At 39.9% G+C, this 14,330-nt stretch overlaps 2 protein-coding genes across 3 annotated transcripts in view; one reads left to right on the top strand and one right to left on the bottom strand.

The window, feature by feature from the left end:
- LOC143124126 (NACHT, LRR and PYD domains-containing protein 3-like) overlaps nucleotides 1-4,260 on the top strand; it is a 35,929-nt gene extending 31,669 nt beyond the window's left edge. For both annotated transcript variants that reach the window (XM_076285445.1, XM_076285444.1), the window contains 4 exons: nucleotides 46-384; nucleotides 872-1,051; nucleotides 2,527-2,573; nucleotides 2,661-4,260. In XM_076285445.1, coding sequence (XP_076141560.1) covers nucleotides 46-384; nucleotides 872-1,051; nucleotides 2,527-2,573; nucleotides 2,661-3,202 — 1,108 coding nt within the window. In that variant the 3' untranslated portion in view covers nucleotides 3,203-4,260. The remainder of the gene's footprint in view (nucleotides 1-45; nucleotides 385-871; nucleotides 1,052-2,526; nucleotides 2,574-2,660) is intronic.
- A 1,499-nt stretch (nucleotides 4,261-5,759) lies between these two features.
- Nucleotides 5,760-12,577, bottom strand: LOC143124842 (sulfotransferase 6B1-like). Its single transcript, XM_076286531.1, has 7 exons — nucleotides 12,176-12,577; nucleotides 10,872-10,984; nucleotides 10,186-10,275; nucleotides 9,189-9,315; nucleotides 8,607-8,701; nucleotides 8,354-8,510; nucleotides 5,760-6,231 (listed from the first exon to the last, which is right to left on the bottom strand). The coding sequence occupies exons 1-7, from the start codon at nucleotides 12,363-12,365 to the stop codon at nucleotides 6,101-6,103; spliced, it is 903 nt and encodes a 300-aa protein (XP_076142646.1). The 5' UTR covers nucleotides 12,366-12,577; the 3' UTR covers nucleotides 5,760-6,100.
- Nucleotides 12,578-14,330: the final 1,753 nt, after the last annotated feature.

Raw genomic sequence — 14,330 nt, 5'->3', positions numbered from 1 at the left:
TAAATTATTTTGCTGCTAATATAAATGTCTCGTTTGCTTTTATAGCTTAAACTGCATTGGCATCACTAAAAAGTTCTCTCCGACATTGGCTTCAGCACTTTGCATGCCAAATGCTCAGTTGACAGAATTGGACCTGAGCCACAACAATTTACAATCTGGAATGATGTGTCTTTCGCGAGGTCTGTGCAGTCCAAACTGCAGAATTGAGAAGCTGAACCTCAGTCACAACAGACTGAACTACCTGGATGTGCAAGTGATTCGAGATGTCCTCATGAGTCCACACTCCAGACTCAAGGATCTGGACCTCAGTAACAATGATTTTCAGAAATCTGAAGTGGATGCACTCTGTGCTGGATTGCGTTCTTGTCGTCTGAGTGTCCTCAGGTATATAGTATGTGGGTATGGGCTACTCATGGGCCACTAACATGATATCGATTTAATTGTATATTTTGTAAAAGAGAACATTTATATACTCACCACATAGATTAGTCCCAAGTCCTAGAAATAAACCTTGAAATCATAGAGTTTTAAACCCACAGTATAAGAACTCATTGGTCATCAAAATGGTGGCATTGCATAATCTGTTTTCCCCACAGCTGCATCAATAGATTTAGAACTGAGAATATTGTTATAAAGTGTCAGTTCTTCTTTGTGATGTCTCATTAGAAAATGTTATTTCTGCTCATCAATTAATCAACCATTTCTTCCACGTAGCAATACATAGACAAAGAACGTACACATATTTGGTATAGGGGGAAAAAGAAAATGTAGGTAGTGTCAATACAAAAAGATTAATCTTGATATAATGTGTGATGGATTGACGATGGAAGTTAACATTTCATACTTTCCTTGCATTTCTTCTTCCTTGCAGGTTGTCAGGCTGTTGCATCTCCAGTGCCAGCTTTGATTCTCTAGCCAAAGCTCTGAGGTCTGATGAGTCAGATCAGAAGAACAATTTAGAAGAACTGGACCTTAGCTACAATCCAGGAGACTCTGCAATGGGGTTACTTCTTCAGTTAAAAGACAGTCTGGACAAACTGAGGATTGTGAAGTGAGTGCCTGAAAGTGTAAGGTTCAAAACCCAATGTGGCCCTTGAGCCAAAAAGTTTGCCCACCCCTGGCCTAGGATGACCAATTTTGCGTATGTTTGCCTCCAGGGGCCATGTTAACCCATTCCACATGCACACATGTGCATAAACAGATACACACTGTCACACGCACACGCATACATTCACAGTAATCATACGTATGACACATACACACACAATAGACATATGTACGCATGCATGCACATGCACACCAGCAGATACCCTGACTTTGCTGAATTACTGAAGCTAAGCAGGCTTAGTTAGTACTTGGATAAGAAACCTCCTTGGGAGAGTAGGTTCCTGCTGGAAGTGGGGTTTGTTTGCTGTCTAGTAGGTGGCACTTTTCCCTGTGGCCAAAAGCCACCAAACAAATATCAATCCTAATGTCCTATTGCAGTGACAGGGACACTGTACTGCAGGAGATGTTTTCCTGTGCATGAATGTTAAATTGAGTTCCTGACTCACCATGGTTGTTAAAGATCCCATGGCACTTATCGCAAAGAGTAGATGGTATATACAGTACTTTACATTTGATGTTAACATTATTAAATTATGGTGATTCACTAGTCCCCTACAGTATTTTGAAGGAAGGAACCAGTTCTGTATGCATTTTTGTAACAGATGGGCTAGGTTATTGGTAAAGTGGTTGAATGGCACGCTACACATGCGCACACACATACATGCACACACACAACACGAACACATAAACACACATACAGACACACATGCACCCACACATACAAACACACCTACATACACAAACACACATACACACACACACACAAAAAAACTAACTGACATGCAGGCACACACACTCAATAAACACACACAGAAGCACACATATACACAAAAACAACCACACACTCTGCACACACTCAATTACAAACACAAAAAAGGAACAAAGTAGAAGATGAACACAATTTGACAAACGTGACTTATTTTTGTGGAAAAAATGTGCTGGACTGGGCGGCGGTCATATTTTGTACCGCTCTGCAGTACATCTAGTTCATAATGTTATGTTGAATAACCTTAGCTGGATATAACCAGGCTCTTCAGACCTCTTTGTGAAGAGAGTCTGGCCTCTCAGGATTGGCAAACGTTTCCAACCCTAGCATCGTAACAGGTGTAGACTTTGTGTTAAATTTGAAATCATTGATCCAGCCTAACTATTCACATTGATCAGGGATTCCTGACATTACTTCCTACTTTGCCTAACTTTTTCAAACTGATAATAAACCGCATTGGCATCAGGAAACAATGTATTTAGGCACCAGCACAACATTTAGGTGCACCCAAATTTTTTAACCAAAACTTTAGACCAAAACTCCGCTTTAACTCACTTGCAGGGGACCATTGTTGTTTCTCTTTTTTATGTGCATGTGGTTTGAATATTTATGTTTGTGTAACTTAATAATCATTTATGCATTTTTGTTCTCAGTATGGACCACGCAGGAGAGTGCAGAGAAAAACCATGGCTTCACAAATGTACATTTATATTTTACCATTATTTGTTATACACTGTATAATTGAATGCTGAACCTAGTTCTAATTTTCTATTTTTTTTCCTTTTAGATGATGTTGATCTGAGGTTAGATCCGGAAACAGCAAATGTTAACCTTAATGTGAGCACCAATGAGAAAATAGTAAAGCGTCAAACTGAGAAAGAATCATATCCTGATCATCCGAATAGGTTTGACCAGTGCAATCAAATTCTGTGCAGAGAGGGCCTAAATGAACGGCACTACTGGGAGGTAGAGAAGTCCGGCTCTGAAGTGCATGTTGGTGTGGCGTACAGCTCCATCATACGAAAAGGAACGGGTAAAGGGGTACTGCTGGGGCAGAACAGTGACTCCTGGAATTTCTTCTGGTCCGATGAGAAAGGGAAGAGTACGGTTAGCCACAATAACATTACTGAGCCCATTTCTGTCTCTTCCTCGTGGAAGATGGGAATATTTCTCGACTGGCCTGCTGGCACCCTGTCCTTTTACAGAATTGCAGGAAGCATGAAGGAATTGGAAGAGCCAGAACATCTATACACATTCCACAGTACTTTCAAAGAGTCTGTTTACCCTGCTTTCAGGATCCAAAATCCAGGCACGACTATTTTTGTCTGACCTTTATACTAACCCTGTCTTGGCAGTTTGATGTTGTTTGTGTTACTAGTAAGCTAATTATATTCCACTTACTGATCTTGAACATAAATTAAAAGTGTAAACTGTTGTAGCTATGTCGGCAGTCTCGCAAAACTGCATTCCAAGACATCAGATGTATCACACATTGGTGTTAAGAATTTCGACTCAGCTTTGTATATGCAAACATTAGCTGCTTTCAGACAGGTGTAAGTCTGCATGTTCTGCGGACATCAAGCAGTTGGGCGATATATCTGAACCACATATCTCGACATTTGGAACTCTGAACTAGGCGGCTCTTACACTACTCCCCTCCTAGTATTTCGGACGGACATTATGTAAATGAGCTCATGTCTGAACAAAGCGAAGAACATGCAGAGATTCTGTTCATGTGCATGTTCAACCACATTCAACTTGTTCAACCACACAGAGATTCTGTTCACGTGCGTCGGTGTCGTTCACACACAATGTCCGCATGTAAGCATTATATCTGAATCACCCGAAGGGTCGTACATCCGTTTGACAAAGATCTGCTTATAGTGTGGAGGACATGTCTGAAAACAGTTTTTCAGTGACGAACCTGGAACTTTTTGTCTCCTCCAGAATGTTTGAAGTCCATATAAATCTGATATACTATATGCTCTCTGTTGTAAATGGATGTGCCCAATTGGGTGTATGTAATGTATAAACAGTATATGTTCAGTAAAATTCCAGTCTGTTTTGAGTACACTTGTAATTGGTTGCCAGTCACCAATGATTTTGAGACAACTTGATTAGCATATTAGGATATTAAGATAGGACCTCATGCCTTTTTTATTTGTTGTCTCTTCACCCTTTTGTAGTGTTGACCATGTCTAGATATCATTAGATATCATTGAACTTGAGCGCTATATAACACTGCCTTTTTCCTCTTAATTGTTATTTCACTACTTTTACTATATTTTATTTGTTGCGTGTTGCTGGTGTCTGCTTTTATACAAATTTCTGATGTCTACTGCTGCCTGTGTAAAGCACATTGAAGTACCTTGGTATGAAATGAGCAATATAAATAAAATTGTCTTGCCTTGTTTGCCAGATGTTTGTGACATCTGTATTTTATGGCTATTGATATGTAGTGTACTTAGATATGAGAATAATGGTCCTCTACCTACCTTCTTACTGTACTTAAATTCCCTAGATTGTGAGTTTTAGGGACTGTTTTCCCTAACTTTCACTTTATTTTGTAATGCCTGAATTCCCTCTGAATCTTAGGTGTTTGTGCTTTGTTCATTTCACCAAACTACCCAAGTAGGAAACTGTTATATGCTATTACTCTCAACACGCTATCTCCTTAATTGCTTTAGTTTTTATGTGTCCCTGGACTAGCCGTCCCGGTTGAGAGTGTCTCCAAACTCTAAGATTGAGGCCAGAGCGGTAAAGAAAACAATGGTGACACTCCCATAAGAGACCATGATAAAAGATGGTATCGCTTTTCCATGCAAGTTTCTGGGTTATGGAGACAGTTTTGGAACTGAAAACTGCCAATGGTCAGTAGCCAGTGAGTTACTAGATTATGCCCTTCAGCCTCCAGAAATACACCCAACCTCCTGCAGCCATTCAGCACAGTTTTTTTTGGAACTGTTGATCGCATGGTGACAACGCTCATTCTATGGCCCTGAGGCGATCCAAATCCTATCCAAACTGCCCAACCCTCACTATCATATTTGGTGTAGTTGACATTCTTTTGAAGATTGCTCCAATATGGATATGAGGTTGCAGATAGATTCGCTTTAGAGAGTCCATGGATGCGATCATGGAAGCATCTACTGTGTTGTCTGTTGGCCTCTGACCATCTAATCATTGGATGGTCAGAGATTCTAATGGTTGTTTTGTGGTATATATGCTACCATCAATGTACTGCTTGTTTGAGACATGCCTGTTTTCTATTTGACGGAGATGAATACCCAAAAGGGAACCTCTGAGTGAGTGAGTTGTCTTGCTATGAAAGCGTAATGACATCATTCAGATCACATATAATAATAAAGAGCAGCCTGTAGTAGCCTGCTCTATGCAGAGCCTCACACTTTTACATATAATCCTCTGTTGATGATGTAGTCACATTGCACATGAAAGTGTATCCTCGCTGAACCAATCTATAAGCCACCGGTTTGTTGAACCAGTGAATGGTTGTGGCTTGTTGAATGGTTGAAAATCATAAAGTGATGCAATCTCAGCATCTTCTCATTTTCCTGTTACTATCAACATTGCCAAAACTGGGTTGGAAATGTATAATCTGGCTTTAGTGGGCCATATGGCAGTGTCCATTAATTTAGCTCCAATTCAGTACAACAGTATCTGCTGTAGGTCTATTCTGTATACATCTAACCATCTTATTTTAAGTTATTGCTTGTTTTAAATCTCATAAAAAGCATGATTACAGTACATGTTTACTGGTCAGCCAGTAGTTTGTGTAATAGCCCAGTGGGTGTCAGTGTAGGACGATTGGCCTGACATGGAGAAGACTCGTGAATGAGTGAGTTGACAAAGAGACTGTGGGACTGACTGATTGGATATGTGAAATTGATTATGTCTATTTAATGTACAAATCATGTTATAAAGATACAAAACAAAAGTCTACAATCTGTAAAAAAAAACAGGACAATAAAAATATACATGTAGTTTCTTACTCATATGCTCACTTCTGAAGCCATGTCTTAAGAAATGCCCCTAGTATGAATGCTCAAGTGCTGTGATGCTGTTCATATTACAGACACAAAGGCAAATGCATCCTATGCAACCTATTACTGTAATACACCTGTTGTGCTATGCCATCACCATTCCCCTGGCTTGTTGTTGATACTGTAAGTGGTAGTACTGATGATCAGTGGTACTCTCTTCATTTGTTTACCATTTACAATGCAGCTCATAATTTAGCTGGGCCCCCAGTTTTGTTCCACCAAGATGTCTCTCAAATACAGTATCCATTTGCTCACTCTGGTCATGGCTGAAATGGTTTTTCCAGTCTCCAACCTCTCCTAAAAATGGAAGTTTGTTCTGGTCAGTGTATTATGTTCAAGACTCTCTGTTGTATAAACATATACTATACGTAACAAATATGAAATACCTGTTTGTTTACATAGATGGACTGATATGGGACTAAGTGTCCCTTAAATATCTTGGATATCACTGCATGTTATCTACATGTAGACTGCAACTCATTAGCTGTATGACTTGGATAATATCTACGAGAAAAGTTAGTTTACACCCATCAAAAAGCTTTCCATGAGAACTGCAACTTGGTGGGCAAAAACATAACTGCAAAAGTTTATAATGACACTACAATCACATTACATTAAACAGATACTCGTCGTCACTATTTTAGTTTTTATTGCATTCTGCTGGGAAGATTGTAGTAATGGGGACGGGACCGCACATGTGGAGACTGTCTTTAAAGGGTTGAGACCGAGATCATTGGTTTTAAAATACAGACGAGACCGAGTCTTTGAGGAGGCAAGACCGAGTCGAGACCAAGTCTTTAAGGAGTCGAGACTGCATCGAGTCCGTCCAAAAAAAGAGTAGATTCATGATTTACTTACATTTAACATCGCATATTCATATTCAACAGTTAAATCTGCAAAGGGTAGAGTGGGGATTGTTGGCTATAGGAGCAGTCTAGCACACATTTGTCCACCAAACTTCTTTTCTGAACAATAATTTTAGACTAGGAACTCAGCTGGAGTCAAAAATGTATGGCATAATGTCAACATTTCATTAAAGTTGAAAGTGTTGAATTGTGGTTCAAGTGACCAAATTTATTAATTGCCAAATTTAATAATTGCTCACTCATCTCGTCAATTATTACAACCAGAGGCACGCATAAAAATAACAGATTATGGCAAAACTGTAGGTCAGGCTACTTCAACCCTTTTCAGAATAACTTGTAGCCTACCGTTTGGACAAAGATTGTATCTTTTAAAACCTTTGCACTGCGCAGCATAGCACGATGGGATATAATATACTGCCAGTCAATATTATAATTTTTATTAAAATAAGAATATTTGTAATGGTGGATATTTTAGAATATACTAATATACACAATTACAAAAAAAAATGGGGTGGGGGGGATTCGTGTTCTCGCTCTAAAATTACGAGTCCGCCTCTTTCCAACGTAAGTCAAAACCGAGTATTTTTGCTTTCAATTCCGAGACGAGACCGAGTAAGCAAAAAATGGTATCGAGACCGGACTCGAGACCAAGACCAGACTCTACTACAACTCTAGAAGGTTGATCCTAATTATATCCAAAATATTTGGATCAGCTAGCAGAGAATATCACAAACAGCCACGGCCAGTTAAATTAAATCAATCACAAGTCGTATCATTTTAAATAATTGTCTGAAGAAATCAATTACATTCTCCATGATTGAGATAATAAATAATCTTAGAGTCTAAACCCTTGAGGCCTGAAATTTACTTGTGCCATGGACCTGCCAGCTGTGGGGGGGGGGGGGTATTCCTATCCAAACAGTAACTTCCTATGACTATTTTACAAGCGATAAGGCCTGCTCAGAGTGCGGCAAAAGTCCCTTTCGTCCTTATGTGCCATCAAAATGATTTTAAGGTAAAAAAATGTATATGGGGGCTTTAAACTCAGATAAAGTAATCAGCAGAGCCTCCTCTGAGGAAATGTAATCCTCTGATGAGCATCTATGAAAAATATTGTGTAGTGAAGACAAAGAAAACAATGAACTGAAAGACTTATTCAGCATGTTTTTATCTTGCGCAAAAGTGGGCATGGCAGATGGACTTTGGATGGAAAAGGTAAAACCATGACTCAGATGTTACCTGGACCAAATAAATAGTCTTTATCAGCAAGAGGCCTGCCTCACAAATAAGTTACAGGGCCTACATGAAAAAAGACATGACAATGTCATGCATGAGGAGCAACTGCTGTATTATAATATTACTATATATAGTAATTTAAGTTAACCATGAGGTAAAGCCAATGTAAAGAACAACAGCTTATAAATGAGTAACTGAACTGCACATAATGCAGAGTGACCTATGTACGTTCAGATGTACATCACATGGTTAGTTAGACAAGAAACTTGCATGTGGAAGGAGGGGGGGGGGCGTGACTAGAATGGATGTGGACTGACCTTTCCTGAAAAAAACATTGCCCATCTGTCCATGAGAATCTTTTGAACTCTCCTTCATGGCTCTGAACGTGCTTCCCTCTGCTATTGTTTCAATGGTTTTATCATCTAGGTTAAAGCCAAAGAATTCAGAGACTCGTCGAACCCCTCCACTCAGATCCTGGTATAGAGACAAACATAGTTTGAAGATCACTTATGACATTCCAAATAATATCAACATTCAATGTCTTGAGGTTTACTACAACTGCAAAGGTACCTGCTTCAACTCTTCATAAGTGACAATCATGACATTCGGATCATTCATCCGCTTCTCCCAGGCCAAAGCATGGTCAAAATATGAGCCCCATGGAACTAAGGATTAGAACAGCTGTTATGTCATGGCAAAGACTCTTGGTGCCATTTTCTATTTTCTTAACAATCTCTGAAATAATAAAAATCAAATGTTGCCGTTTTCTCCCTCAAAGAACGTCCAGAATGTAAGCCCAGGAAGAGTGAAGATGTTGTTAGTTATTTAAAGGCATCCTTAAGAGTTTTCTGACCTTAAAATAACGCTTCCAAAATCAGTTTGATGGCACATAACCTCATAACATGATGAATGGCACTTCTGCCATTGTCTGAGCGGCCCTCTGTAGACCATTACCAACCTAGCATCTTCCTAGTTTCCACCAAAATCAAAATGCAAAAGAGCTGCTATGATACAGGAATTCTGAGATATTTTTCTACATACTGCTGTCACTGCATTCCCCTTTTTATTATATGTTATGTTCATACTTTGTTGGAAAAGACACATATTTAGTTTACACTTTAGAGAGTTTTAGATGCAAGTTCCTACGGTTACCTTCACCACTCATAAAGTCTGAGTAGAAACGGTCCCATGACTCTGCAGATGGCAGAACAGGATTCTTGTTGGAGAAATGATAAAATGAAACTACAGTGTCTTTAGGGTTTCGGAAAATCACCAGCATCTGTAAAAAGAGAGAAGAGAGAGAGAGAACATTAGCTCAGAGAGCTAGAGGTGTTTTGGATTAACATATCTAGTTTAACACTCATCTTGGACACTGCAAAAACTGATATATATTCAAGTGTTATAATCTTATATTAACATAAAAAATGTAGTTGGTATTGTTTTTAGTATAAAGATACTTACTTTCTCATAAACTTATTTGACTTACAATAAGTCAAAATCTTCTTAAATTAAGACATAAAACAAGTACATTTATCTGTCCATGGGCAGATACATTTTCTTGTAAATGTATCTGTCCATGGAGTAAATAAATGTATCTTAAGGTAAATTTACTTACACCATGGACATATACATTTACCCCAATATAAGATTATAACACGTGGCTACAGTAGATATCAGTATTTGTAGTGGACTTGTTCATGTTGCACCGCTGCCATGTTCTGACTATCTGTTTTGTTTTTGTGCAGTGTCTGGCCATGGAATTCTCATATACATGGCCTTTAGCCTAGCTCTGATCTGAGAATGTGCGTCCCTAAAATGCTGTTGTCGCTGCTTCCACTGCATGTCTTATTTCTTTCAGGGGGTCTGATGCATTAATTTGACATTAACCATGTCATGGCTGTTATATGGAGTATGCAGCACATGGGCTACACAGGAAATGCTTGGACTCTTATGTAACATGGACATTTTGCTGGTGGTGTGTAATGAGGAGGTATGTGGATATGCTTTTTAGGAGAGGAACTTAAGATAGGGAAGTTCCTGACAGCTGGCAAAGCAGATTTCAGCATAGTGTTGCAAAGACGAGTGTGTATGTTTGTTTCTGAATGTGTGTGTATCTGTCTGTGTCTGTGCACATGGCGAGATTACCAACCTTTGTTTTATTCACACTGAATGACATTGGAATGTTGTCAGGGTGCATATGGGTTCCGAGAAACCTCGGCGACGGCACCTGGGCAAGGGGCTGCATCAGAAAAAAAGAAGAAAAAAAACATTCAACAAGGGTCTCAGCAGCACAGTGCACTCTGGTATAAAGCGCACACCACGCAGCACACAGACGTGTGTGTGCAAACAGCTGTGTTTTGATGTTTTTGGTGCAAACATGTCTTTGAGGCAGGGGGCTCAGTGCTGGCTGGCTAAGCACACGCTCCAGGAGAGATGATGGATGCTTGAGAGCCTCTCCACACAGAGTAGCCTATAATCTACAGCCAGCACATGCACAACCAATTAAGGTGACAAAAGTTAAGAGAAATGAAGAACTGAACCACTGACAACAACTCTGTACTTCTGAAGAGAAAGTAGAGATGTGTGCATATTCTAGTGTTCCGGGTTGAACATTTACTAAATGATTGACTAAAAGTGAAAGACTAAAAAGCTACACCATGCAACAGGTATATACTTACACTTGGGCCTTTTTAATGTAGCCTAGTAATGAAAATGAAAATGTAACCTGCTTTGGCAAACTGCACAGTTCCTAACAAGATGGAAACAGCTGGCATTCTCCAAGTTCTCTATTCCTACCCTAGACAATACAGTATGTGTAATTTTCACCCAAACAACCTCAATCATTTCCGGTCCATAGAACTCAATAAGTGGAGGTATCCTTGACTCTGCTTTCTGTCCAGTTCCAGCTGTGATGATTTTCCGGAGCACAGCAACCATCCAGTTGAACCCTAGAGGTTAATAGGAAGGAAAAATCAGCTTTATTTACTAGAAACAAAGCATGATAGAAATTCTACTGCTATACTGGAATCTGTAGCAAAATGTCTAGAAAGACCAAACACACATTCAGGCATACACTGTAAAAGAATGAATCAAATAAAAACCTAAAGAAAAACAAATGATATCCCCAGCAAGTGAACGTGCAAAAGAGAAAATGTGTCACCCCTTAAGGAGAAAAAATTATGTGTATCTCTATTCTGTAGACTTTTGTCAAAGAAATCTAATACATTTCCCTTCATGTTAATTGCTGGGTTAGCTTTGATCATGGAGCAAAACAATGCTTTTTTGAGGGGGAAAATCTGTATCTTCCCTAAAAAATGTGTTAGCATTCCTTACCCTAACTTTAAGATTAAAGATTTTCTACAGGCACCCTCTAGCATGTCCCTGGCTGGGGCCTCTTTCACAAGGGGCCCACTCCACTCTGTGCACTGCTGTAAGGAGAGGTGTATATTTAATTTAACATCCCCCTCTGCTTCTTATCTGTCATCTCTCCAGTAAGTGTCAGAAGGAGCGGCTACTCTCAGCGCATGTGTGGATTACATTCCTAAAACTCCCATACACACACACACACACATACTGTACACATTCACCATATGTACACACCAACTAATCAGGGTTGGGGCATATCAATTTACATGCAGTGTGTATAGTCTTTTTTTCTTCATACTTCGCCACACATCCAATCAGACAACAGTGTTCACAGGTTCTTGTGCTCAGATAATATTGTCCTTCACCTACCAAGTACCATTGCCCTTGTAACTCTGCACTGGCACTATCACTTTCTGTCAGGTTCAGATAAAAATCTCAGCAGTATATGGTGTGCAACATAAAGTGCCTTGTAGAAGTTTATACATAACATGAACATGTTTAAAGTTCAAACTCAGCAAGCATGATGTTGTACATGAATCTGTTTCATTCCATACGGTTCATTCTATGACAAAGGACAGGAAACAATGTAAGACCGGTTTAGTGTTGGCCATAGTTCACATACCTCACGTGATATCCCTCATTGATTCTATTTTCCCCAACGTTAATCATTATTCATTTTTCAAGTAATACATTGAGCAATTAAGTCATATCTTACCACATTTTATACTTTTTTTTGCTTTATCTAAAATCTTGAACCTCACTGTGGAACTTACCACATTTAGGATAAGCAATTAACATGATATCATCTGGCCGGGCATCCAGGTCTTCTAGTGCCTTCAGATTCTCCACGGGGCTCATGATGACAGGGTAAAGAATTCCATTGTACCTGTACAGTTTATCCTCATCCTTCATTGTCCTGGCTAGCTCCATCTTGGACTGTATTTTGGCTGAAAATGAGTTCATCTTGGAATGAATGAATGTCCCACGGAATCTGTGACTACTGATGGTGCCCAAGTTCCTGTCACTTCTAGAGATCCAGTCTATTTACGCAGCTGCAACTCCATGCACTGTCCTCTGTCTCAGTCCGAGAGAGTGGGTGTGCCTGTGTTCATATATGGGTAAGTGGGTATGTGTGTGTGTGGGAGAGAGAGAGTGTGTTCATATGTGTGTGAATGTTCGTGTCTGTGTGTGCATGTCTGGGTGTGTTTGGTAGTAGTAGGAGGGGAAGCTGGCCCCTCCTACTCAGATAGAACTTGCGTGAGAAGCGAGAGTTTCCTGGTGGCTGCTGGTGGTGCTGTACTTGGTGAAGATCTGGTTTCTTCTCTGTGACTGTGATTGATTGGTAGAAACATGTGTTTTTTTTAGGGACTACGGGCAGAAGGCTCTCTAGGCTCCATGGTGGGTTCTAGTGGAGAGGGGGGGGGGGGTTTCTAGTGGAGTGGAGATGTCTGTGCAATACTAACATGGGAGTGTTCACACTGTTGAACAAAAAGGTTATAAATGGGTTGAATTTATGAGGAAAAACAATGCAAAGTGAGAAAAAACTGAGAAGGAGAATGAAAGGTATATGGGTGTAGTGCATTAATTAATGAAACCATTTACCCTCTTTTATCTTGATAAAACAATATGCACTGTTCCTTTTTCTTGTTCTTCCAGATATTACTTTGTTTTGACTAGGAGGTCACCTTTCCCCCCCTGGGGTTTGCATGATTGCTTCGTACTGAAAATCCTCAAACTGAGAAATATCCGCTCACATTTTTAGTCCCTGGGCCATCTGGATATAGTTAGTCACCCATGATTGTGTGTGGAGTTTGGAGGCCCCAAGGCTCTGTCCATTCAACAGAGGAGGCAAGTGTGGTTACCCTCCATCTCCATTTTCTCAATGTCACTTGATTAACAGTGTCTGCACAATGTGACCATTCATGACCATACAAATTGAAAATAGGCATCCATTTTGGCCTTGCTTTTGGCCTTCTTCCATCCAATCAAACACGCCCAGACTGACATAAAAGAATCTTAAGTGAACACAACAATTTATTGTTTGAATTGCAATTGATCATTTCAGCACAATGCTTCGGCGCAATAGAATGGGACACATTACAAAGCCACACTCAGAAACAGAGGATAAGGTGGATGGGGAGAAAGGGAGGGGGAGAGTATAGAGAGACAGTAATAACACATTTGGAGGCAAGTTATCTTAGTCAGTGTGTAATTCTCTTCAACAGGCTTTAGAGGTGAAAGGGTGTGTTGAGAAAGATGTTGAAGTGATGTGATGTGTTTTGACTGGATTTATTCAGATCCTGCTCACTGTCTCATTTATCCAGGCTGATACTCTTTATTCTGGTTGCATCTGGCAGTGGCCCATACTTAGTGGTAGACAAATGAACATAAAGCCTTGTGTTGGATGACCGACCCTCCGACCCAAACTAACATGGACAGATGTCAAATCAAATCAGCAGAAGAGACCATGAGTCTGTAACTGGCAAACATTTTTTTGTTTTGTAACATATTATGCTCCACAGCTTAACACCAGGCCTATAGCCTATGCCAGACAGCAAATGCCACCCGCAGTAACAGCCTCATATACATGGAACTGGTTGATTTTTTTGTTTGTGGTATATAAAAAGAGAATGATAGTTAGCCTACCATGGCAGCGTTCGCACGAATAGTCTATTTTTCAAAGTCACTATTTTAAAGTAGGCTATAGTAGGCCTGAAAATGTATTTTGTAGACTAGGGTAGGCTACTATGTTGCGATATTAGGTTATTAGGAATCATAGTTAAAGGAATACGCCATAGTTAAAGGAATTCACTTTTGCAACGACATGCTAGCTGGCAGCGCCGGATTACAGCGACTACGCTAAGCTAAAGCTAACAGGGCCATTTCTAGATTAGGACAATGGCTGGGTCGGCTATAAAACGCTTTGAC

Source organism: Alosa pseudoharengus, unplaced genomic scaffold, assembly GCF_046254945.1.
Source record: "Alosa pseudoharengus isolate Yale_2024_CS ecotype anadromous, Long Island Sound unplaced genomic scaffold, YU_APseudo_1.1 YU_APseudo_1.1_scf_15, whole genome shotgun sequence".
Taxonomy (NCBI): Eukaryota; Metazoa; Chordata; class Actinopteri; order Clupeiformes; family Clupeidae; genus Alosa; species Alosa pseudoharengus.
The sequence above is the reverse complement of the archived record's forward strand: the minus strand, read 5'-3'. Positions and strand labels throughout refer to the sequence as shown.